The sequence below is a fragment of the Nycticebus coucang genome, chromosome 21 (assembly GCF_027406575.1).
Source record: "Nycticebus coucang isolate mNycCou1 chromosome 21, mNycCou1.pri, whole genome shotgun sequence".
Taxonomy (NCBI): domain Eukaryota; kingdom Metazoa; phylum Chordata; class Mammalia; order Primates; family Lorisidae; genus Nycticebus; species Nycticebus coucang.
The window spans coordinates 35,190,738-35,216,720 of NC_069800.1; the positions used below are offsets into that span (position 1 = coordinate 35,190,738).

At 41.1% G+C, this 25,983-nt stretch overlaps 1 protein-coding gene across 3 annotated transcripts in view; it reads left to right on the forward strand.

Annotated features, from left to right (window-relative positions):
• DNAAF9 (dynein axonemal assembly factor 9) overlaps nucleotides 1-25,983 on the forward strand; it is a 171,709-nt gene that overhangs the window by 9,658 nt on the left and 136,068 nt on the right. For 2 of the 3 annotated variants that reach the window (XM_053573869.1, XM_053573870.1), the window contains exons 2-4: nucleotides 19,421-19,500; nucleotides 20,610-20,729; nucleotides 25,561-25,685. In XM_053573869.1, coding sequence (XP_053429844.1) covers nucleotides 19,421-19,500; nucleotides 20,610-20,729; nucleotides 25,561-25,685 — 325 coding nt within the window. Of the gene's footprint in view, nucleotides 1-236; nucleotides 326-19,420; nucleotides 19,501-20,609; nucleotides 20,730-25,560; nucleotides 25,686-25,983 lie in introns of those variants that run through there. The other variant, XM_053573871.1, reaches the window with a different exon arrangement.

Genomic DNA, 25,983 nt, shown 5'->3' on the forward strand with positions numbered 1-25,983 from the left:
TTTTTTTTTTTTTTTTTTTTTTTTTGAGACAGTCTCACGTTGTCACCCTTGGTAGAGTGCTGTAGCATCATAGCTTACAGCAACCTTAAACTCTTGGGCACAAGTGATTTTCTTGCCTCAGTCTCCCAAGTAGCTGGGACTACCGGTGCCCGCCACAATACCAGCTATTTTTTTTTACAGATGGAGTCTCGCTCTGGCTTAGGCTGGTTTTGAACCTGTGAGCTCGGAGCCATCTACAGGTGTGGGCCACTGTGCCTGGCCTGTCTTCTACTCCTAAAGTGAGATAACCCTGAAAAGGACTCCAAATGACCTGGCTTCCACTTGGGTAAATCACAGGGGGACACTGCTGGGAAGGAGCATAGCGTATGTTTCCAGGGCAGGTAGAGATGGAAAGCATGCTGAGTGGAGTGCGTACCTTAGAAAGCTTTCCCATTTAATCTTCAAGGCCAGTGTAGTCCTGGTACTTGATTAGGAAAACACAAAGGAGAACTACAAGTGCAAAAAACCTAAATAAGACAATACTATGTTGAATTTAGAAGTGTGGTAAAATTACAACACTACTTCACTCATAAGTAGTTTGTCCCAGAAATGCAAGATTTGTTCATTATTAGGAAATCTATTAATGAAATTAACAAGCTAGTAGAATCTCTGCTTAAAATTTAATATGACTCATTCCTGTAATCCCAGCACTTTGGGAAGTTGAGGCAGGAGGATTATTTTAGCTCAAAAGTTTTTTGTTTTTTTTTTTGTAGAGACAGAGTCTCACTTTATGGCCCTCCGTAGAGTGCCGTAGCCTCACCCAGCTCACAGCAACCTCCAACTCCTGGGCTTAAGTGATTCTCTTGCCTCAGCCTCCTGAGTAGCTGGGACTACAGGCGCCCGCCACAACGCCTGGCTATTTTTTGGTTGCAGTTTGGCCGGGGCCGGGTTTGAACCCGCCACCCTCGGTATACGGGGCCGGCGCCCTACCCACTGAGCCACAGGCGCCGCCCTTTAGCTCAAAAGTTTGAGACCAGGCTTGGCGCCTGTGGCTCAAGCAGCTAAGGCAGCAGCCACATACACCTGAGCTGGCGGGTTCGAATCCAGCCTGGGCCCGCCAAACAACGATGACTGCAACCAAAAAATAGCTGGGCATTGTGGCGGGTGCCTGTAGTCCCAGCTACTTGGGAGGTTGAGGCAGGAGAATCGCTTGAGCCCAGGAGTTTGAGGTTGCTGTGAGCTGTGATGACACCAACTGCATTGTAGCCTAGGCAACGAAGTGAGACCCTGTCTCAAAAAAAGAAAAAATAAAAAGAGAGAGAGAGAGAAAGAAAAGAAGAAGAAAAAAGAAAAGACAAAAACTATAAAATACCTAGAAATCAACCTAATAATAGTGTGTAAGACTTACTTTATAAATAAAAATCTAAACGTGACATGGAGCTTTAAAACAAAAGATGAAGGCAAGGAGAGAGACATCATGTTCCCGAGTGGGCAGCTGTCCAGATTCAACATGATTCAAATATAAATTCTCAACAGAAAGTGTTACGGAACTTGACAGCTGATGTTACACTTCATCTTAAAGAGAAAATGTTTAGTAAAAGCCATGGAATCTTTGAAACAATGACTTGCTTTTCAGCTATAAAATTTATCTATATAATAGAAAGTTCAAGTGCTAGCTAGCATATCTTAAACTAAAGCTCTGATTTTTTTAGTGTACTTTTTCTGTGAGAATAGATAAAATAGAGATACAAACAATAGGTCCAAGTATATATGGCAATTTATTATAATAGAATTGCTGTAAGTGGCATTTCACTTCAGTGGATTAAGAGAATCAACATATGGTCTTGATCAATATATGGAACAATCATTTATATTTTTGGAAACAAAATGCAGTTAGCTTCCTACTTCATAAAAGTAAAAAATTCCAGAGGAATTAAGAGCTAAATTTTATTTTAAATAATCCATACATATAATTAAAATAAAATTGTTTTTTTGTTTGTTTTTCTTTTTTTATCACTTTTATTTGTTTCATGTTTTTTTTTTATTAAATCATAGCTGTGTACATTGATATAATCATGGGACATCATTTACTAGCTTCACAGACTGTTTACCAAGATTCACATATACCCTTGTAAGATGCACCGCTGGTGTAATTCCACCAATCCCTTTGCCTCTACCCACCTCCCACCTCCCTCCCCTCCCTTTCCCCCTTCCCCCTATTCTTAGGTTGTAACTGGGTTATAGCTTTCATGTGAAAACCCTAAATTAGTTTCATAGTAGGGCTGAGTACATTGGATACTTTTTCTTCCATTCTTGAGATACTTTACTAAGAAGAATATGTTCCAGCTCCATCCATGTAAACATGAAAGAGGTAAAGTCACCATCTTTCTTTAAGGCTGCATAATATTCCATGGTGTACATATACCACAGTTTATTAATCCATTCGTGGATCGATGGGCACTTGGGCTTCTTCCATGACTTAGCAATTATGAATTGGGCTGCAGTAAACATTCTGGTACAAATATCTTTGTTATGATGTGCTTTTTGGTCTTCTGGGTATATGCCCAGTAGAGGGATTACAGGATTGAATGGCAGATCTATTTTTAGATCTCTAAGTGTTCTCCATATCTCTTTCCAAAAGGAATGTATTAATTTGCATTCCCACCAGCAGTGCAAAAGTGTTCCCTTTTCTCCACATCCACGCCAACATCTCTGGTCTTGGGATTTTGTGATATAGGCTAGTCTCACTGGAGTTAGATGGTATCTCAAAGTAGTTTTGATTTGCATTTCTCTGATGATTAAAGATGATGAGCATTTTTTCATATGTCTAAAGGCCGTGTGCCTGTCTTCTTCAGAAAAGTTTCTCTTGAAATCCCTTGCCCAGCCTGTGATGGGATCCCTTGTTCTATTCTTGCTAATGCGTTTGAGTTCTCTGTGGATTCTGGTTATTAAACCTTTGTCGGAGGCATAACCTGCAAATCTCTTCTCCCATTCTGAGGGCTGTTTGCTTGTTTTACTTACTGTGTTCTTGGCTGTGCAGAAGCTTTTTAGTTTGATCAAGTCCAGTAGTGTATTTTTGAAGCTGCTTCAATTGCCCGGGGGGTCCTCCTCATAAAATACTCGCCCAGACCCATTTCTTCAAGGGTTTTCCTTGCACTCTCCTCTAGTATTTTTTTTTTTTTTTTTTTTTGTAGAGACAGAGTCTGACTGTACCGCCCTCGGGTAGAGTGCCGTGGCGTCACACGGCTCACAGCAACCTCCAACTCCTGGGCTTAAGCCATTCTCTTGCCTCAGCCTCCCGAGTAGCTGGGATTACAGGCGCCCGCCACAACGCCCGGCTATTTTTTGGTTGCAGTTTGGCCGGGGCTGGGTTTGAACCCGCCACCCTTGGCATATGGGGCCGGCGCCCTACTCATTGAGCCACAGGCGCCGCCCTCCTCTAGTATTTTTATAGTTTCATGTCTTAAGTTTAAATCTTTTATCCAGTGAGAGTCTATCTTAGTTAATGGTGAAAGGTGTGGGTCCAGTTTCAGGTTGCCAGCCAGTTCACCCAACACCATTTGTTAAATAGGGAATCTTTTCCCCAGTGAATGTTTTTAATTGGCTTGTCAAACATTAAATAACGGTAAGTAGCTGGATTCATCTCTTGGTTCTTTATTCTGTTACAGACATCTACTTCTCTGTTTTTGTACCAATACCATGCTGTTTTGATCGCTATCGATTTGTAGTATAGTCTCAGGTCTGGTAGCGTAATTCCTCCTGCTTTGTTTTTATTTCTGAGTAATGTCTTGGCTATTCGAGGTTTTTTCTGATTCCATATAAAACGAAGTATTGTTTTTTCAAGATCTTTAAAGTAGGACAGTGGAGCTTTAATAGGGATTGCATTGAAATTGTATATTGCTTTGGGTAGTATGGACATTTTAACAATGTTGATTCTTCCCAGCCATGAGCATGGTATGTTTTTCTATTTGTTAATATTTTCAGCTATTTCTTTTCTTAGAGTTTCATAGTTCTCTTTATAGAGATCTTTCATGTCCTTTGTTAGATAAATTCCCAAATATTTCATCTTCTTTGGCACTACTGTGAATAGGATAGAATCCTTAACTGTTATTTCAACTTGACTGTTGTTGGTATATATAAAGGCTACTGACTTATGAATGTTGATTTTGTAACCTGAGACGCTGTTGTATTCCTTGATCACGTCTAAGAGTTTTGTAGTAGAGTCCCTAGTGTTTTCCAGATATACTATCATATCATCTGCGAAGAGCGAAAGTTTGATCTCTTCTGACCCTATATGGATACCCTTGATCGCCTTTTCTTCCCTAATTGCGGTGGCTAAAACTTCCATTACAATGTTAAAAAGCAATGGAGACTATGGGCAGCCTTGTCTGGTTCCTGATCTGAGTGGAAATGATTCCAATTTAACTCCATTCAATATGATATTGGCTGTGGGTTTGCTGTAGATGGTCTCTATCAGTTTAAGAAATGTCCCTTCTATACCGATTTTCTTAAGTGTTCTGATCATGAAGGGATGCTGGATATTATCAAAAGCTTTTTCTGCATCGATTGAGAGAATCATATGGTCTTTGTTTTTTAATTTGTTTATGTGCTGAATTACATTTATAGATTTACGTATATTGAACCAGCCTTGAGACCCTGGGATAAAACCGACTTGGTCATGATGTATAATTTGTTTGATGTTTTGCTGGATTCTGTTTGTTAGTATCTTGTTGAATATTTTTGCATCTATATTCATTAGTGATATTGGTCTATAATTTTCTTTTCTTGTTGGGTCTTTTCCTGGTTTGGGGATCAGGGTGATGTTTGCTTCATAGAACGTGTTAGGTAGTCTTCCTTCTTCTTCTATCTTTTGGAACAGGTTGAGTAATATAGGTACTAATTCCTCTTTAAAAGTTTGGTAGAATTCTGACATGAAACCATCTGGTCCCGGGCTTTTCTTTTTAGGGAGGTTTTGTATGGTTGATGCTATTTCCGAACTTGATATGGGCATGTTCACCATTTCCACTTGATTCTGGCTAAGTCTTGGAAGGTGATGTGCTTCCAAGTATCTGTCAATTTCCTTTAGATTTTCATATTTCTGAGAATACAGTTTCTTATTCATTAAGGATTTTTTTGATTTCTGAGGAGTCTGTTGTTATTTCGTCTTTGGTGTTTCTGATTGATGAGATTAGAGATTTTACTCTTTTTTTCCTGATTAGGTTGGCCAAAGGTTTATCTATTTTATTGACCTTTTCGAAAAACCAGCTTTTTGATTTATTGATCTGTTGTATTATTCTTTTGTTTTCAATTTTATTTAATTCTGCTCTAATTTTGGTTATTTCTTTTCTTCTACTGGGTTTGGGGTTGGAATGTTCTTCCTTTTCTAGTTGCTTGAGATGTCCCATTAAGTTGTTAACTTCCTCTCTTTCTGTTCTCTTGTGGAAGGCTTGCAGTGCTATAAATTTCCCTCTTAGTACTGCCTTTGCGGTGTCCCAGAGGTTCTGATAGTTTGTGTCTTCCTTGTTGTTTTGTTCCAAAAAATTGGCGATTTCTTTCTTTTTTTTTTTTTTTTTTGTAGAGACAGAGTCTCACTGTACCCCTCTCAGGTAGAGTGCCGTGGCGTAACACGGCTCACAGCAACCTCTAGCTCTTGGGCTTATGTGATTCTCTTGCCTCAGCCTCCCAAGCAGCTGGGAATACAGGCGCCTGCCACAACGCCCGGCTATTTTTTTGTTGCAGTTTGGCCGGGGCTGGGTCTGAACCCGCCACCCTCGGCATATGGGGCCGGCACCCTATTCACTGAGCCACAGGCACCGCCTGGCGATTTCTTTCTTAATCTCATCTCTGACCCAGCTATCATTCAGCATAAGGTTATTTAACTTCCGTGTTTTTGTATGAGTATGCAGATTCCTGTTGTTACTCAGCTCAAGTTTTATTTCATGGTGGTCCGAGAAGATACATGGAATAATTTCTATTCCTTTAAATTTACTGAGGTTAGACTTGTGACCTAAGATGTGATCGATTTTGGAGTAAGTTCCATGGGCTGATGAGAAGTATGCGTATTCAGTTTTGTTAGGATGAAATGTTCTGTAGATGTCTGCTAAATCCAAAAGTTGGATGGTTAGGTTTAAATCTAAGATTTCTTTGCTCAGCTTCTTGTTGGAGGATCGATCCAACACTGCCAAAGGAGTGTTGAAGTCTCCGACAATTATGGAGCTGGAGGAAATCAAGTTGCTCATGTCTGTTAGAGTTTCTCTTATAAATTGAGGTGCATTCTGATTGGGTGCATAGATATTAATAATTGAGATCTCATCATATTGAGTATTACCTTTAACAAATATGAAATGACCATTCTTGTCCTTCCTTACTTTTGTTGGTTCAAAGCCTATTGTATCTGCAAATAAAATTGCAACACCTGCTTTTTTCTGATTACCATTTGCCTGAAATATGGATGACCATCCTTTCACCCCGAGTCTGTATTTGTCTTTTAAGTTAAGATGTGACTCTTGTATGCAACAAATATCTGGCTTGAGTTTTTGTATCCAGTCAGCTAACCTATGCCTCTTTAGAGGACAGTTTAAGCCGTTCACATTAATGGGGAATATTGATAAGTCTGGTGAAGTTTTGGGTATCGAGTTTTTCAAAAGTCCAGTGGGCATTTTTAATCCTTTTGCTAGTGTGTAAATTGGAGTTTGATCCGAAGTTTCTGAGTGAGGTTACTTTTGTGGTATAGGATTGGGTTGGTCATTATGGAGGATAGGTCTGAGAATATCCTGAAGAGCTGGTTTGGTTATGGCAAATTTCTTCAACATATGAATGTCATTAAAGTATTTAATTTCTCCATCATAAATGAAACTCAGTTTAGCTGGATACAAGATCTGGGGTTGAAAGTTATTTTGCTTTAGGAGATTAAAAGTCGGTGACCACCCTCTTCTGGCTTGAAAAGTTTTAGCAGAGAGATCTGCAATCATTCTGTTATTCTTCCCTTTGAAGGTAATGGTTTTCTTTCTCCTGGCAGCTTTGAGGATTTTCTCCTTCATATTAACTTTAGTGAAGTTAATGATGATATGCCTGGGGGATGTCTTATTGGGGTTGAGTCGTGCTGGGGTTCTGAAGCTGTCCGCTATCTGAATTTCAGAATCTCTAGGCATGTCTGGAAAATTCTCTTTCATAATTTCATGCAGAAGTGCCTCAGTGCCCAGCGAGGCCACTTCATCTGTTTCTGGAACTCCAATGATTTGGATATTCGCCGCCTTCGAATTATCCCAGAGCTCTGTGAGAGAATGATCTGTTTTTGCTCTCCATTTCTCTTCCTCTATGAGAGTTTGGGAGCGTTCAAAGGCTTTATCTTCAATGTCAGAAATCATATTTTTGAGGGCTGCAAATTCTTGCTTCAGTGTGTCTAAGTCTTTGGTGGTTTTGTCTTTAAATTCGTTAAATTCTTGAGACAACTTTTGAATTTCTCCTCCGATTCCTAATTCCACTTTGTTAATCTTGTCTGCAATCCAAATTCTGAATTCGATTTCTGACATCTCAGCCAGTTGTTTATGAATAGGATCTTCAATTACATCTGCTTTATCTTTCCTTGGGGGGGTTGATCTATTCTGGTTATTCATGTTACCAGAGTTTTCTGCTGATTGCACCCCATGGTTGTTTTACTCCCTTTGATTTTTTTCCCCTGGGGCTTTGTTGAGGGCCTGTACAGTGTTGTGGCCTGAGAAACTGGGGCCCTGTCTGGTGTGGTGGGGCTAAGTGGTTCTGTCTTGTTTTCAGCTGGTTTTTGTTCCACCCTAGTGAAACAGATACTCTGGATTGAAGTCTCAGCTGTGGAGAAATATCAGCAATTAAGTCACCCCCCCCACACCCACACCCACCCCGGCAAACAATTGGAAAAGAAAAATCAAAAATCAAACCTTCCTACCACTGTGCACACAGGGCACCACCTGATTTGTCCTCAGGCGATTGGTTCAGTTCAAAAAGTCCAAATCAGTTGTCTCAGTCTGCACCTGTCTCGGGTGAGAGAGTTTAAGAGGTCTCTGGGAACTGGATTACAGGGGTCTGGTGACTACTCTGGTGTGGCTTGCTCCAGTGCTGCGTGGAGTCAGGAGTAGCCACCTAGCCAATAGATCAGTCTGGGAAGGTTGCTGCCTCCTTCCCCACCTTGCACCACTGTCACACCCATTCTCTGATAGCCCTGCAGTTGGCTGACCCTGTTGCCTGTAGTGAATCTGTACTCCAGGAGTTTGCACCTGCCTGAATCACAAGGAAGTCTACCAGGCCACTGTGCTCTGCCTCTCTCTAGCAGGAGGAGGTGAGGCCTGACAACCTTAGGCGCTTGATGATGGTTGGGGGGTTTTCACTCAGATCCAGTCTCGCCCCTGATTAATGTTACTGACAGAACAGAACAGAACAGAACAACTCTGCGGTTCCCCTGCAGAAGAGAAGCTGAATTGAGTTCCAAATCAGCTTGTCTTTGCTTTTGTATTGTCTATAGGCTGACGATCCCATGAGGGCCAGGTGCGTCTTGGGTTTAGTAAAGCGTACCTCTGGGTCAGCCCCGCCCTGGGAGTTTCCCCAGTTTGCAAGTTGGAGTTGCCTCAGGCAAATCCTATACTCAGAGTCTCTGGTTGCCTAGGGAGACAGGGGGTGTCGCTTCAGAATATTCGGTAGTGAGCCGCATTGCTAGCAAAAGAGGGCTGCTGTTTTATGGCTCAGGCAACCGCTGCTCCGGTGTAGCTCCCTTCCGGCCAACCGTCCTCTCTCCGCTGCCGCACCCCAGAGTCTGCACTGACCGGCTGCAGCCCAGCACTGTATACACCCCTCGAGCAATTGCCCAAGAGTCTGGACCCCTGGGGGACAGGCCTCCAGACTTTGGAGCGAGAGCAGAGGGGAGCACTGGGAGCCTGGGGTTGCGGGCAGAGAACACACACAGCTTTACACAGTCTTATGCCTGGCCGTACTGTCACCAAAAGACGGCTGTCGCACTGTGCCTCAGGGAACTGCCACTCCGGTGCGGTCCCCTCTCCGCAGACCTGGACTGGCCTCCAGACCTCAGTGTGAGTGAAAGGGAGCGCTGGGAGCTCAGAATTCCAGGTAGAGACTATATACAGTTTATACAGTTTTATGCCTGGCAAGAGGATGCCATGGCACCCTAGTAGGGGAGGTAGGTCCAGTTTTTAGAGGGTCTCTCCCGTGGAGTGTAGTGGGAGGACCTTTGAACTCTGCCCGGTTGTTTGTGGGGCACTCTGAGCCGTTTCATGGGGGAGGGGACTCCCGTCCACTTGGTGATGGATTTTGTACCTTTTGTTTGTATCCTTGTGGTCGCAGCTTGCCTCAGCCAGGTTGACGTGTGTTCTTCAACCTTCTCTCTTAGTGCAGCTCAAATCCACCAGGTTACTTGCTGAATTTTTGTCCTTTAACTCTCCTACTGGATGGGAGCCTCTGTGGAAAGTTGGCTTTAGTCAGCCATCTTGTCTCCTCCATTTTTTTTTTTTTAATAGGCTCATCCAACGTGCTGCTGACCATGGGTTTCCCTTCCTCTCCCCTGTCGTTTGTTTGTTTTTGAGACAGAGCCTTAAGCTGTCACCCGGAGTAGAGTGCCGTGGCATCAGCTTACAGCAACGTCTAACTCCTGGGCTCAAGCGATTCTCCTGCCTCCGCCTCCCAAATAGCTGGGACTACAGGCGTCTGCCACAATGCTCAGCTATTTTTTGGTTGCAGCCCTCATTGTTGTTTTAGCAGGCCCGGGCTGGATTCGAACCCGCCAGCTCAGGTGTATGTGGCTGGCGCCTTAGCCACTTGAGCCACAGGCGCCGAGCCTAAAATAAAATTGTTATTATTTTATGATACTAGGTGAGGAAGGTAGAAGAGGACATAAAACCCTTAGGCTTAAAGGTAGATTTAATCCTATAAATTTTTAAAACTTATGCATGAAAAAAGACACTGTAAACAAAGTATAAAGATTGGAGAAAATATTTGCAACTACGGCTAAAATGCAATGTTTTAACATGGTAAAATAAGTTATTCCAGGGAAAAAAATCCACATGATGGGATAGAAAATGGTCAAAGAATATGAACATGCATTCATAGAAAAAGAACTATAGGCCAGGTACGGTGGCTCACACCCATAATTCCAACACTTTGGGAGGTGGAGGTGAGAGAATTACTTGAGGCCAGGAGTTCAAGACTAGCCTGGGCAACAGGGTGAAACCCTGTCTCTACAGAAAATTAAAATTAGCTAGGTGTGGTGGTGTATGCCTGTAGTCTTAACTACTTGGGTGGCTGAGGTGGGAGGATTGCTTGAGCCTAGGAGTTCAAGGTTATAGTGAGATATGAACATACCACTATAAATCCAGCCTGGGCAACTGAACAAAACTCTGTCTCTAAAAAAAAAAAAAAGAAAGAAAGAAAAAGAAAAATATAGGTGATCAAGAAACATTTGACAATTTCCCTAATGATTAGGGAAAATATGAGTTTATAGCTGAGAATTCTAACCATTAATTTAGCATTAGTTGAAGAATGATAACACATGCTTTAGAAAGTTGGGAAAAACATAATGCTGGCATATTGTAGGTGAATAGTTTAAGAGAACAGTTTGGCAAAATCTTTTAAAATTTAAAATATAGATACCTATTAACCTGGTCTCTCTACCTTGGAGAAACTTTTGTACTTGTGGCAAGGATGGATAAATAAGGTTGCTCACTAAAGCATTATTTGCAACAGCAAATAAAAATCCTGAATGTTCAATCACAGTGGCCAGTTAAATAAAAACAAACGAATACAGTACACTAGTTTTAAAAATGAAGTTCAGTTCTCTGTGCTAAGTTGGAAAGATCTCCATGTTATAGTGTTAAATGAAAAAAACATTTTACAGAGCAGCTTTATGACTGATGTAAAAAATAAATCTCCCCCTGCAAAAACCACTCAAACTGTATGTTACTGAGAGAGCCATACCAAATTGTTCACATCAGTTTTATGTAATGAGATGAATCAGATTGGTATGAGGTTTTACTTTATAAAACATTCAAAACAAAGCATACGGTATTTTAAGGATAATACATTAGTGTTTTAATGGTTTAATTGTCTGTCTTTCTTTTTTTGTTGAGACAGTGTCTCACTGTGTTGCCCATGGTAGAGTGCCATAGCGTCACAGCTCACAGCAACCTCAAACTCTTGGGCTCAAGCGATTCTTGCCTCAGCCTCCCAAGTAGCTGAGACTACAGACACCCACCACAATGCCCCGCTATTTTTTGTTGCGGTTGTCATTGCTGTTTAGCTGGCCTGGGCTGGGTTCGAACCCGCCACCCTCGGTGTATGTGGCTGGCGCCTTAACCACTGTGCTATAGGTGCTGAGCCTAATTGTTTAATTTTTAAGATAAAAATGTTAATGTAAATCATGGAGGAAAAACAGGTAAAAATCTGTTCATTTTTTTCATCATTTCTGGGGAACCAGGATAATGGAATACATACTAACAAGAAAACATACCTGGCTGTTTACGCAGAAATTGTTATAAAAGCAATGACAGTGTGTTAACTATTGGATATAGTAAGATAGAAGAGGGGAGGAACAGAGATAATTGGGGTTTTTTGGAGACAGAGTCTCACTCTGTTGCCCTGGATAGAGTGCCATGTCATCGTAGTTCATAGCAACCTCAAACTCCTGGGCTCAAGTGATCTTCTCAGTCTCCCAAGTAGCTGTGACTTATGGGTGCCCACCATAACCAACACCTGGCTAGTTTTTCTACATTTTTTCTTTTTTTTTTTTGAGGCAGAGTTTCATTCTGTCACCCTGGGTAGAGTGCCCTGGCATCATAGTTCACATCAATCTCAAACTTTGGGGCTTGAGTAGTCCTCTTGCTTCAGCCTCTGGAGTAGCTAGGACTATAGGCACCTGCCAGGACACCTGGTTAGTTTTTCTATTTTTAGTAGAGAAGGAGTCTTGCTGTTGCTGTTTGGTAGAGACAGCCTGACCTCAAGCGATCTACCCGCCTCAGCCTCCCAAAGTGCTAGGATTACAGGCATGAGCCACCACACCTGGCTGATTGTTATGAGTTCAGAAATGTAGCTGTGGCTGACTTGTCTGGAAAACAGTGAGGTGTAGCTGAAGGAGAAAGCTCAGAGTTAGAACAGCTGGTTGTCCAGGTGCTGACCCTGTTATTGTTTACTCAGCCTCATGATCTTGGGCAAGTTGCATCTGTTTAGGTCCTGGTTTCTTCATCTTGTCGTCTATTATATCGCAATTCTGAGCCTGATTCAAAGAAAATCAGAAATAAATTATAGTGTGAAAGAAGCATATTTGATGTAAGCTGCACTATTGGGTGTGCTGAGTCTGTGTGTCTTCTAAGAGCTATACTTTGTAAAGTCACGGTGACCACAGGCCATCTACCCCTGGTGTGCCAGTCATGCACTAGATCTGGAGGCCAGAGGGCAGTGTTATTGCTGGGTTTGGTGTATGCTTAAGTGTATTACTAAAGAAAAAACAAAAAACTGGAGACACAGTAAACTCATAGTGGTGATGTTTGTGAGTCAGGATCAACAAGTACTTTAGCTTTATATGTAATAGCCCTTTTTTCTGCTCCAAAAAGGACAGTATGTAATAACTACTTTACATACATAATTTGCACTAACATAGATAAAAGCACATGTACCAAAATGTTAACAGTGGTTTATTCTGAGTGCTGTGAGTAAAGATGGTTGGGTTTTTCCTTATTTTTATAAGATTTTTTTTAATTAAAAGGTAAGTCATTAAGTAATATGTACCATAATTCAGTGATGAATAACAGGCTATGTTCTGGTTAAAAATTAAATTTGGGAAGCAAGAAAATGTACAAAGGAAAAAAGACTGAGTTTAGTCTTTCATTTGCCAAGAAAATAAAATAAATTTGGATAATGTTTTACTCTGGGAAGAGGAAGGTCTTTCTATATGTTATGTGCTTTCACTTTATTTGGCCGAGTTACTTTGAAAAAACTTTTCAGTACTATCTCAGCTTCTGTAGCAGTAGTTAGGAAGCTGTTTGTTTCTTGGTCACATGACCTACTCATGCTTTTGTCTCTGGAAGGTTTTAAATTTGAAAACCAAAGAGTTCTTGGTAACCTTGGCAGTCAGTCAGTCTACTGTCTGCTTAAGCAGGGGAAGTGGGCCAATGGACCAACTCAATGAAATACTTCTAGTGCAGAGAATGATTGCAAGTTCAATCTTCTATTAAAAATGAAAAACTGAGGAGTGGCAGACAATCCGCATTTCCCAGGGAACAGTTTTCTTTAATCTTGATTGTCTTGCTGTTTCTGCCCTGCTGTTTCTAAAATCCTAGGTTTCTTCACATGACCCTTTTCCTGCCAAACACAAATTTTTTTATTTTTTATTTTTTTGTAGAGACAGAGTTTCACTTTATGGCCCTTGGTGGAGTGCCATGGCGTCACACAGCTCACAGCAACCTCCAACTCCTGGGCTTCAGCGATTCTCTTGCCTCAGCCTCCCAAGCAGCTGGGACTACAGGCGCACACCACAATGCCCGGCTATTTTTTGGTTGCAGTTCAGCCGGGGCCGGGTTTGAACCCGCCACCCTCGGTATATGGGGCCGGCGCCCTACCGACTGAGCCACAGGCGCCGCCCCAAACACAAATTTTTATTATGAAAATGTCCAAACCATACAGAAAAGGTAAAAGAATAGTACAGTGAGTACTCATTATACCGCCACATAGGTTCAACAACTTTTTAACATTTTGCTGTGTGCTTTTTTCTTTCTTTTTTTTTTTTTTTACTTGCCTCATCAAGGAATATTTTTTCTTTTCCTCAGATCTTTCCTTTTTTATGTTAAATGACACTATGTTCCTCATGCATCTGCTAAGATAAAGGACATTCTATTATATAGCACCATAACATTATCTTATCTAAGGCAAAAAAAAATATTTTTTGAGATAGAGCCTCACTCTGTCACCCTGGTTGGAGTATTGTGGCATCATAGCTCACAGCAACCTCAAACTCAGGAGATGCCTCAGCCTTCTGAGTAGCTGGGACTACTGGTGCCTGCCACAATGCCTGGCTGTCCCACCTGGGCACTGTGATTCATGCCTGTAATCCTAGCATTCTGGGAGGCCAAGGTGGGAGGATCTCTTGAACTGAGGAGTTCCAGACCAGCCTGAGCAAGAAAGAGCAAGATCCACATCTCTACTAAAGATAGAAAAAATTAGCTAAGCATTGTGGCAGGCATCCCTAGTCCCAGCTACTCGGGAGGATGAGGCAAGAGAAAACCAGAAATTAGAGGTTACTATGAGTTAGCCTGACACTATGGCACTCTAGCCTGTGCAACAGAGTGAGACTCTGTCTCAAAAACAAATCAAAACAAAACAGGCGGTGCCCCTAGCTCAGTGAGTAGGGAACTGGCCACATACATCCAGGCTGGTGGGTTCGAACCCTGCCCGGACCAGCTAAACAGCAATGACAACTGCAACAAAAAAATTGCTGGGCATTGTGGCGGACACCTGTCGTCCTAGCTACTTCGGAGGCTGAGGTGGGAGAATCACTTAAGCCCAAGAGTTGGAGGTTGCTGTGAGCTGTGACACCACAGCACTCTACCAAGGGCGACACAGTGAGACTCTGTCTCAAAGAAAACACACACACACACAAAAAAAACAAAATAAAAACAGTAGCATCAAATACTCAGTCCATTAAATTTCTCAGATGTCTCAAAGATGTTTCCCTATTTTTCATTTGTTTTTTAAATCAAGTTAAGGGTCATATATTACATTTTGTTGTTATTCTTTACTGTCTTTTATACCACAAGAGTTGTCACTGTCGTTTTCATTTTACATTACATTGGCTTTTTTTTTCTAAATTTTTAAAAAATATTGTGTTAAAATAACATACCATAAAATTTACCATGTTAACCATTTTTAATCGTACGGTTTAGTGGCATTAAGTTCATTTACGTTGCTATGTTAAAATTCCACATGACTCTACTCATGTTGTAAAACTGAAACTCTGTGACCATTAAACAATAACTCCTCACTCCTTTTCCCCAGCCCCTGGCAACCACCATTCTACTTTCTGTCTCTATGAAGTTGACTATTCTAGGTACCTTGTAAACATATTAGGTTGGTACAAAAGTAGCAGGTTTTGGATCATGAATTTTTAATCATTATAATTAGCTCAAACAAGTCTTTATTAATCAAAATGGAATTATTACAATCAATATGTGTTGCCAACAATAGATAAATTTATTTCTTCTTGTGGTGTAAAAATCTATGCTTCAGGATTTGAAGAATTGTTGGAAAGCATTGTTTGTATCCTGCTGGTTGTGGAAGGGTTTTCTCTGCAAAAAGTTGTCAAGATGCTTGAAAAAGTAATTGTACTTTTATTTCTGGTTTATTTCTCTTAGTATAATTTTCTCAAGATTAATACATGTTGTAGCATGTGTTAATGCTACAAGAAATTTTTTTCCTTTTTAAGTCTGAATAATATTCCATTGTATGTATATACCCCATTTTCTTTATCTGTACTCTTGCTTTCTTTCACCTTTTGGCTGTTGCATATAGTGCTGCTACGAACATGGGTATACAGACATTTCTTTGAGTCTCTGCTCTGAGTTCTTTTGGATTTATACCCAAATTGGAATTGTTGGATCATTTGGTAATTCTGTTTTTATTTTTTGAAGAACTGCCCATATTGTTTTTCATAATAGCTGCACATTCCTACCAGCAGCATACAAGGATGTTACAATTTCCACATATCCTTGCTATCACTTGTTTTCTTTTTCCTTTTTTTTTTTTTTTTTTTGGTTGCAGCCATCATTGTTGTTTGGCGGGCCTGGGCTGGATTCGAACCCACCAGCTCAGGTGTATGTGGGTGGCGCCTTAGCCTCTTGAGCCACAGGCGCCGAGCCCCCCCCTTTTTTTTTTTGTAGAGACAGAGTCTCACTTTATCGCCCTCACAGCAACCTCCAACTCCTGGGCTTAGGCGATTCTCTTGCCTCAGCCTCCCAAGTAGCTAGGACTACAGGCGCCCGCCACAACGCCCGGCTATTTTTTTTGTTATTGTTGTTGCAGTTTGGTGGAGGCCAGGCCTGAACCTGCCACCCTCGGTATATGGGGTTGGCACCCTACCTACTGAGCCATAGGCGCCGCCCCTTCTTTTTCTTTCTTTCTTTCTTTTTTTTGAGACAAAGAGTCTCACTATGTCACCCTTGGTAGAGTGCCGTGGGGTCACAACTCACAGCAAAGGTGGGTGCCTGTAGTCCCAACTACTTGGGAGGCTGAGGCAAGAGAATCAATTAAGCCCAATCTTACCTCAGCTTCCCAAGTAGCTGGGACTATAGGCGCCCACCACAGCTCCCGGCTATTTTTTGGTTGTAGTTGGCTTGGGCTGGCTTTGAACCTACCAGCTCTGGTGTATATGGCTGGCGCCCTAGCCACTGAGCTATAGGTGCCGTGCCAATGTCACTTGTTTTTGTTTTTATTTATTTTATTATTATTTTTTGAGACAAAATCTTACTCTGTTGGCCAGACTACAGTGCTGTGGCCTCTGCCTGGCTCACAACAACTTCATACTCCTAGGCTCAAGTGATCCTCCTGACTTAGCCTCTCTAGTAGCTGGGACAGTGTCCCTACCACAATGATGCCTGGCTTATTTTTTCATTTTTTTGTAGAGACAGGGTCTCACTCTTACTCAAGCTGGACTCAAACTTCTGAGCTTAAGTGATCCTTCTACCTCGGTCTCCCAGAGTGCTAGGATTATAGGCATGAGCCACCACACCTGGCCAACTTTGCCCTTTTTTAAAAGACTGTTTAATTTATTTGGATTCCTTTGAGCCTTCATATGAATTTTAGGATGGATTTTATACATTTAAGTCTATCTTCTGTTTTGTATAAGGTTGAGGTTCATGTTTTTGTCTATAGATATACAGTTGCTCTAGTACCTGTTTTTGAAAAGACTATCCTTCTGCTGAGCATCTCTAAAAAATAGCTGAGCATTATGGTGGGTACCTGTCATACACGAGTAGCCTCCCAGGTACTTGAGAGGCTGAGACAAGAGGATCAATTGAACCCAATTGAATCCAAGAGTTTGAGATTGCTGTGAGCTATGACGCCATGGCATTCTACAGAGGGCTATGAAGTAAGACTCTGTCTCAAAAAAAAAAAAAAAAGAAAAAGAAAAAGATTATCTTTCCTCTATCAAATTGCTTTTTTTGCACCTATGTTAAAAATTAGCTGTACATTTATTGATCTGTTTCTGGCTGTTGTGTTTTGTTGTGTTTATAGGTGCTGTCCTTCAACCAGTACCACTCATTCTCGATGACCTTAGCTATGGAATAAGTCTTGACACTGGGTAGAGTGATTCCTTGGATTCACTGGGATTTTTATAGAAATTGTGTTAAACCTACATATCAATTTGGGGAGAATTGATACCTGTACTATGTTGAGTCTCCCAATCCTCAAATATACTCTGTATCTTTCCATTTATTTAGATCTGCTTAAATTTCTTTCATCAGTGTTTTATAGTTTTTAACATGTTAAGTCCTATACATGTTTTATTTGGTTTATAGGTATTTCATTTTTGAGAGATTACAAATGGTATTATTCTTTTAATTTTGGTTTCCATGTATTCATTGCTCTTATATAGAATTATAGTTGACTTTTGTGTATTGCTCTTGTATCTTGAGGCCTTGTTGAAATCACTTACTAGTTAGAGGCTTTTTTGTAGATTCCTTGAGATTCCTTATAAAAACCATTTTATCACCTACAAACAGGTCATATCTACAAATTTTTATTTCTTTTTCAATCTATATGCCTTTTATTTCCTTTTCTTGCTTTATTCTAGAACTTTCAGTAGTATGTTAAATTACTGATCTTAGAGAAAAAATACTGTCTTTCACTATTAAGTATAATTCTAAACTTTGCTTGGTAGGTTTTTTTTTATAGGTGTTCTTTATCAAATTGAAGAAACCCAGTTTTCTAAGTTTTTTTTTTTTCATTTTTAAAATTGATATATAATAGATATACATATTTTTCAGGAACATATGATAATTTAATACTTTCATATACACATAATATGTAAAGATCAAATCAGTGTAATTGGGACATCCATCGGTTGAATGTTTTTAGTGGGATGAACCAGCCTTGGGTGTTCCTAGGATAAACCGTACTTGGTCATGGTGTATAATTCTTTTTATATGTTGCTGAATTTTATTTGCTAATATTTTATTAAGGGTATTTACATTTGTCATCATGATGGACATTGGTTTATAGATCATGCATGCTCTCTCTGTGTCTCTGGTATTGCATTTGTCTAGTTTTCACATGGAAGATTGTGGAAGATTGTGAAAGTCTTCATGGAAGACAATGATAATTATCACTAAGTCAGGGAGCAAAAGTTAGGGGAACTAACTCATTCTCCTAACTTTTTCAGAACATCAAGAAAGAATCCAGTGGGGGAAAGGAATTCAGGGAATTATGAAAGGCTATTTTTCCGGTGAGTGTAGGGCAGTGTATTAGAGCAGATTCATTAAGGGGTGGGGATGAAGTATGTTGTCAGGATGAAACAGTTAGTGTAGTTGGTTTGTGGAGGATCTGAATAATGATGTGGTAGGCTGGAACTATATTGATAGTAGTGTTAAGGAATGAATAGTAGGAGCAGATCCTGGAGCTGAAGCTGGTGGGGAGACCTGGTGGAAGGATCAGTCTTGAGCAAGAAATTGGGTGCCTCTCTCTGCTGGGAAGGAGAAGTAGGTATGGAGAGAATAGGGTCCTGAGAAATAATACTAATGTCCTCTCCTCCCTTTGCTTGGGAGCAAGGGGATATCCCTAGGACTGAAAGAGCAATAGATCTGCACAGAAAGGGGAGCAAGTCACTTTCTGTCCCTACAGAGACATGGATAGCCATGAGGATGAATTAGAGCTTTGTTTAGGACATTAGACCAATTTTGGTGTTTTTATCTTTTGTCTTTCTTCCCTTTCCCTTTCTTTCCTTTCCCTTTCTTCCTCTCCGCTCCCCTCCCCCCTCTCCCCTCACCTCCCCGCTCTCCCCTCTCTTTCACTAATGATGAAAGGGAAATCAGTGTGGGAATTCTTCTTTGAAAATCTTCAAAAGTGATGAGCCACTGGGGTAGTTCTGGGCATCAGCTGCTGAGTCTCAGTCCTGTCCAGCATTGACTATGAGAGGGCCTTTGGCTCCATCCTTTGTTAAGCCAGAGAGCTTTTGACCATTCCATTTGTAATTAGCAGTTCAGACTTGGCCTTCAGGCCAATTCTGTTTTAGTCTCTTCCACAAAGTAGAAGAGGAGTGAACCCTTCTCAATTCAGTTTACGGTACTGATACCAGAAGCAGACAAGGATCAGTTTCTGTCCCTTGCACATCATTTCTCTTCCTCATACCTCCATTGTGGGACTCTCTCTTCTTATGGGGCTGTGCTGACACCCAGGGAATTATTTTCTGTTCTTGTTGCAGCTGCAGCCGACTCCGGCATGTTCAGAGCATCCTGACCCAGAGCAGCAAGTCTCGGCCTGATGGGATCCTCTGCATCCTAGGTTAGTTCTTTTTTTTTTTTGAAGTTTTTGGCCAGGGCTGGGTTTGAACCCGCCACCTCTGGCATATGGGGCCAGCGTCCTATTCCTTTGAGCCACAGGCGCCACCCCCTAGGTCAGTGCTTTTAACAAGGTGGGATTCAGGTCTGGGAAAACTTGGCTTTTTGTTCACAGCAAGATTAATAGTAGTATCATTGTGAGATAAACTGAGTTAGTGTCCTTACAGTTCTTGTTCCCCTGAGATGTATTGCTGTTTTAGTGAGGTTGGGTGTGGTACACTTATCAGGAAGATAGGGAGCCCTTGCCATTTTGGAAGCTCCCAGCTTCTGCCCCAACCACTTCCTCTTAGCCTTACATAGATAGCCATCTCCTGCAATTGACACTTCCTCTTGCCCAGAGCCATAGTTCTGAGACTTCACAGACACCCAGGATATATATACCTGAAGTGTGTATGACATATATATTTGAGGCACTGAGAGGCAGTAGTGAAGATAGTCCCATTTAATTTCCTTTTCATTTTCTCTGTCTTGGCCCACTAGACTGTAAACTTCATGAGTGCTACTTGCAGGCATGCTATCCACTGCACCTGGCATCTGGCACAGTGCTAGGTCTTGAGCCTGTTTGTGAAATGATGAGCATGATTCCATTCACTTGTCATCTTCACATCCTTTGGTTCTTTTCAAACCACTTTCCTCTATCTTAATTTGATTCACCAGTTTTGGTAAAGCTCTCTTTGAGAAGTAAATATTTTTCTATCCCCTATTCTTAGGCCAAATGAAAGTATTCCAAGAGCTTTAGCAAGCTGTGGAAGGACTTGGACTATATTTCTCTGGTTACTTCTGTCCTCAGGAATTGCTTTTCAGAAGTTAGCAGCCTCAATAATCTGTGCTATTTGATGTCTCAACTATATAAATCTTGAAATCCAAGTACGGATGTTCGGAAGTGTGTTTTTTTCTTGGAGAGTTGCTTAGCTTGGTTCTGGCACAAAATTGGTCTGAGCTGCTGCCTTTAATTTGACCATCAGGGTTTTACTGAGCAGGGTCAAATTATTAGGGCTCCTTTGTTCCCCATAGTACACAGTACAGCTGATTAGAGTCTTCTTTGCCTTTCAGGAATCGATAGCAGATACAATGAAGGCTGTAGAGAGCTGGCAAATTATCTTCTATTTGGTTTGTACAATCAGAACACCAGTGATTTTGAGAAAACAGGATTTTCGGAAGAAGTTCTAGATGGTAAGTGTATATTGGTAAACTCTGTGCGAAAGAAGAGTGGGTGGTTTATTTCTTTGGATCCTTATTTCATGGTCTTTTTTCTTTTTTTGCAGTTTTTGGCTGGGGCTGGGTTTGAACCTGCCACCTCTGGCATATAGGGCCGGCGCTCTACTCCTTTGAGCCACAGGCACTGCCCTATTTCATGGTCTTTTATGGAAAAATATGGTCAAATTTAAAATAGTCCAAAGCTCCAGTAAATGTTTGCCTTTTTAATAATGAAAAATAGCATTTCTTCTTTGCTAATATATTAAATAATATGCTCCTATTGGTCACCTAGCAAGAAGTAGTTTTCAGAATATGTTTACTGGATAATTTAGTTTTAGGGAAAGAAGTAAACATCAGGGTTTGGCTTTATCTCTTGTGGGCATGGTACTATTTTTCCTGTTAATTGCTTACTGCCTCTATTTGCTGAATACTCAGATTAGGGGCTGTTACTCTGTAAAAGCACTTTTAGTTGTGAGGTAAGGATGGGCCTACAAGCTGCTACTACAAGAAAGACTTCACAAGGATGTCAGTTGAGGAACAAAGGCGCCTTGTCTTGCTATCTTTGGGAGTTGTTTTCTATGTGACTTTAATTCATGACGATGTCCATGACTACAGTGCAGGCTCTCTGTTTAGATTCCCCTTTCCTCAGATGTGAGGCACTCTGCCTGTGTTGATGCTGTTGTGGGCTGTTGCCCGGGAGCTATCTCTGATATCACATACTTAGCATCTGACTCGTCTACCAGATGGGTCAGGAGACATAGGAATAGGCAAATAAAACTGGACAAGAGACAGACAGCTCTTGTGAGGTAGCTGGGGGAGGGCGTGAACACAGACATCTGATGTGAAATAATATAGCTGTGGGTCTTGTGGAGTGTTTCTCAGCTGGGGACACTTTAGTTTCCTATGGGATACTTGACAATGTATGAAGACATTTTTAATTGTCAGACAATCATCTAGGGGGTAGAGGCCAGGGATACTGTTAAATATTGATAATTCAGTCACCTACAACAAAGAATTAGCCCATCTAAACTGTCAAAAATGCCGAGGTTGAGAAACCTGATCTAGTTTATGTGAAAATTCTTCTCTGATAAAGTCCTTAATAGTGTTTATACTTACAGATTGATTAAAGCTTTCCATTTTATTAGAAAGTACAGAAAGTAGACTGAAATTACTTCTGTTAAATTCTTTATAATTCAAATTTGGTTTCAGATTTTTATTAAAATTTTTTTCCTTGTACTGTATAGTATCTGTTCTGCTGGTTTGGAAAGAATTAATCTTGGCATCTTGTACCAGCCACACATTTCACTGCAGTTGAAGTTGCTAAGGACATTATAGTACTGAAATTTAGGAAATAGTTAAAATCCTCAAAAGTATGCTTTTTTTTTTTGCTTGTTTGTTTTTTATCTTTTCTTCTGGTATAATGGGTGCTTAGGAAATTCATTTTTAAATCCAAGTAGTTAGAAAGCTGAGATCCAACAGGCATTTTTTTTTTTTTTGTAGAGACAGAGTCTCACTGTACCGCCCTCGGGTAGAGTGCCGTGGTGTCACATGGCTCACAGCAACCTCTAGCTCTTGGGCTTCAGCGATTCTCTTGCCTCAGCCTCCCGAGCAGCTGGGACTACAGGCACCCGCCACAACGCCTGGCTATTTTTTTGTTGCAGTTTGGCCGGGGCTGGGTTTGAACCCGCCACCCTCGGCATATGGGGCCGGCGCCCTACTCACTGAGCCACAAGCGCCACCCCCAACAGGCATTTTTAAAAAGAAGTTATAAAATGGCCAAAAAACATAAAAAATGGTCAATATCACTAATCATCAGCCAAATGCAAATTAAAACCACAATAAATGCCATCTTGGGCAGTGCCTGTGGCTCAGTGAGTAGGGCGCTGGCCCCATATACCAAAGGTGGCAGGTTCAAACCCTGCCCTGGCCAAACTGGAACAACAACAACAAAAAGAAATACCATCTTATTCCAATTAGAATGGTCATTATTAAAAAGTCAAAAAACAATGTTGGCAGCTGATGCAGTGAAAAGGGAACATAGACATTGTTGGTGGGGAGTGTAAATTAATGGAACCTCTATAGAGATCAGTGTGGAGATTTCTCAAATAATTAAAAGTATCTAACCATTTGATCCTACAAACCCACTATTGGGTATCTATCCAAACAAAAATAAATGATTTGTCTCAGTTCCTATAGCTCACTGGGTAGGGTGCCAGCCACATACACTAGGGAGGTGGGTTCGAACCCAGCCCAGGCCTGCTAAACAGCAATGACAACTGCAACAAAAAAATAGCTGGCGCTGTGGTGAGTTTCTGTAGTCCCAGCTACTTGGGAAGCTGAGGCAAGAGAATCACTTGAGCCCAAGAGTTTGAGGTTTGCGGTGAACTGTGATGCCACGGCACTCTACCAAGAGTGACATAGTGAGACTCCATCTCAAAAACAAAAACAAAACAAAACAAAAAAAAGATTTTATCAAGGAGATGCCTTCATTTGTATGTTTATTGCAGCACAATTCACAATTGCAAAGATAAGGAATCAGCCTAAGCGTCCATGAATTGATGACTAGATAAAGAAAATGTAGTACATATATACCATGGAATACTACTCAGAAGAAAGAATGAAATAGGCAGTGCCTGTGGCTCAGTGAGTAGGGCGCCGGCCCCATATGCCGAGGGTGGCGGGTTCAAACCCAGCCCTGGCCAAACTGCAACAAAAAAATAGCCGGGTGCTGTGGCAGGCACCTGTAGTCCCTGCTACTCGGGAGGCTGAGGCAAGAGAATCGCTTAAGCCCAGGAGCTGGAGGTTGCTGTGAGCTGTGTGATGCCACGGCACTCTACCGAGGGCCATAAAGTGAGACTCTGTCTCTACAAAAAAAAAAAAAAAGAAAGAAAGAATGAAATAATGTCTTTTACAGCAACTTGGCTGGAACTGGAGATCATTATCCTAAGTGAAGTAACTCAGGAACAAAAAAATAAATGCTGCTTTCTCACTTATAAATGGGAGCTAAACTGGGGCCACGCAAGGACACACAGAGTTGTATAATGGCCATTGGAGACTTATGAGTGGGGGAAAGGGAAGAACAAAGGATGAGGGATGAAAAAACACTTACGGGGTACAGTGTACACTAATCAGGTGATGAGTATACCCAAAGCCCAGATTCCACTACTATGCAATATACAGGGTGTTGTATGCAATTGCACATGAACTTTATGGACATCTGTATATGTAATGGAGTTCTACTTGTACCCCCTAAATCTATTTAAAAATTTTTAAAAAGGAAAGAAATAGCTGTGATCATCAGATTTCTACATGATCTCTATATGAGAGGGAGAAAGGCCAGCATGAGATATTTATTTTTAAAAGAAACTTTTGAATAGTTTACATATTCATCTTATTCTCATATACTTTCTTCTTTTACCTGACTATATACTCTGTTAATCTTTTGTTCTTAGTGATGTCAGAGTTCTAAGAGGTTTTGGGAATGCTTTAATTAGTTTTAGGAGCTGTTGGGTTATGTCTTTTATTAGATCCTACTTCTCTGAGGTATGTTATACATATAATATACACTGGAAGCTCTCATTCTCTTCAGGTGACATGAAACACTCCTCAGCAGGTGGTCTATAAATGATTCAGGACAGGGCCGTTTGGAGGAGGTATGTGAGAAGACAGTATGCTGAGAGATGAGATGGGGGGGCCCCTTTTCCTGCCCTTTGCTACCCCTTTGACTCTAGTGCTTATGGTATAGAGTCAACAGAAAAGAGGCTGCTATGTACTGTGTTCCTTAGAACATGCTGGACCTGATCAGTTATGGAGCTCAGAGTGGCTTAAAAGGCCAGATCATGGCCTTTATTTCAGTAGGCCTCTCATGTGTGTGGTCAGTATTTATAGGCTTTATGTTTTGTGAAGTGTGGACTGTCACATTGTTACTATGTTGGCATTGCCCTACACCTGTTGCCCCCACGGGTGCTCCTTTCTCACCTCCAACTACTGCTCCAACAACTTCTGGTTTCATTGTGTTAGAAGGAGGCTTGATGGCTCTAGTTTCCGAGGAATGATGGTTTTCTTTTGGAAGTATGACTCTTTTCATTCTCACTGTTCAAACTGCTTCAATAGTCCTTCCTTATTCCATGGAACCTCTTTCTACCTGGGTTTATTTGCACCCTTAGGATTGCTGTATTTATCAACATTGATGGCTCTTCCTATTTACAGAAGCTCTTTCCACTTAATACCACTTCCTTCCTCCTAGCCTTTCCTGCCTATGGAGTTGACCAGTGTTACACAGTAACTCTTCCCAAAGCCAACATGCAACATCCTTGGGCCTACAATTCCCTTGAGCTAGATGAGCCAACAGCCAAGAGCTTTAGACACTGATGTCTGGGGGAGAATTGGTCACTAATCATATTTGATGCTGTTTTCCTACATCAGTGGCTTTAGGCTATGGGTTTCCATTTGATATTTGCCTCTGCAGTGAAGGTACAAGCTGTGTTTGGTTACACATTTGACTGTTGAATTTTGTAAGACCCATGCTTCAGGAGATAAAGTCTATTCTTCTGACTTATTCTGTGCCTGCATTGCCATATCCAGAGGGCCACAGTGGTGCATTGCATGGGGACTCAGAAATCCTTGCTGTGTAAGCTTGAAAGTTCTAAAATTACTTTGAAACACATTACCTAATTATATAATTATCAGTTTAGAGTTTTGTTACATTGTCTCTGAAGTAGTTTTAATGGTTCTGGTAATGATGTGGGCAGAAAATGTCTAAAAGGAATGCTTTTGACAATCTTGTGCTTTTATTTTTATCTTACAGATGTAATTATATTGATTAAATCAGATAGTGTCCATCTATACTGTAATCCTGTAAACTATCGCTATCTCTTACCCTATGTGGCACACTGGAGAAATCTGCATTTCCACTGCATGACTGAAAATGAGGTGAGGAGAAAAGATAGAGTAGGCACTTAGAGATACTCTAAGAATATTCTTTAAGGAAAGTGTTGATCTGGAACAAGTGGCCTCTAAAACACTCAAATTGCAGAGAGTGTTTACACAAAAAAATTATTTGAAGTGGAAAATTTTGTATTTCCTTATGAGGCCTACTTTATAGAAAAATAGCATGCCCGAGAAGATGAAAAGGGACTGTTCAAATTAGGACCTAGCAGTAGTCTTGTGAACCTACTTCCTGCCCTGCTTCTTCATCACCAGCCGAGTCCCTTTCTCAGGAGACTGGTGC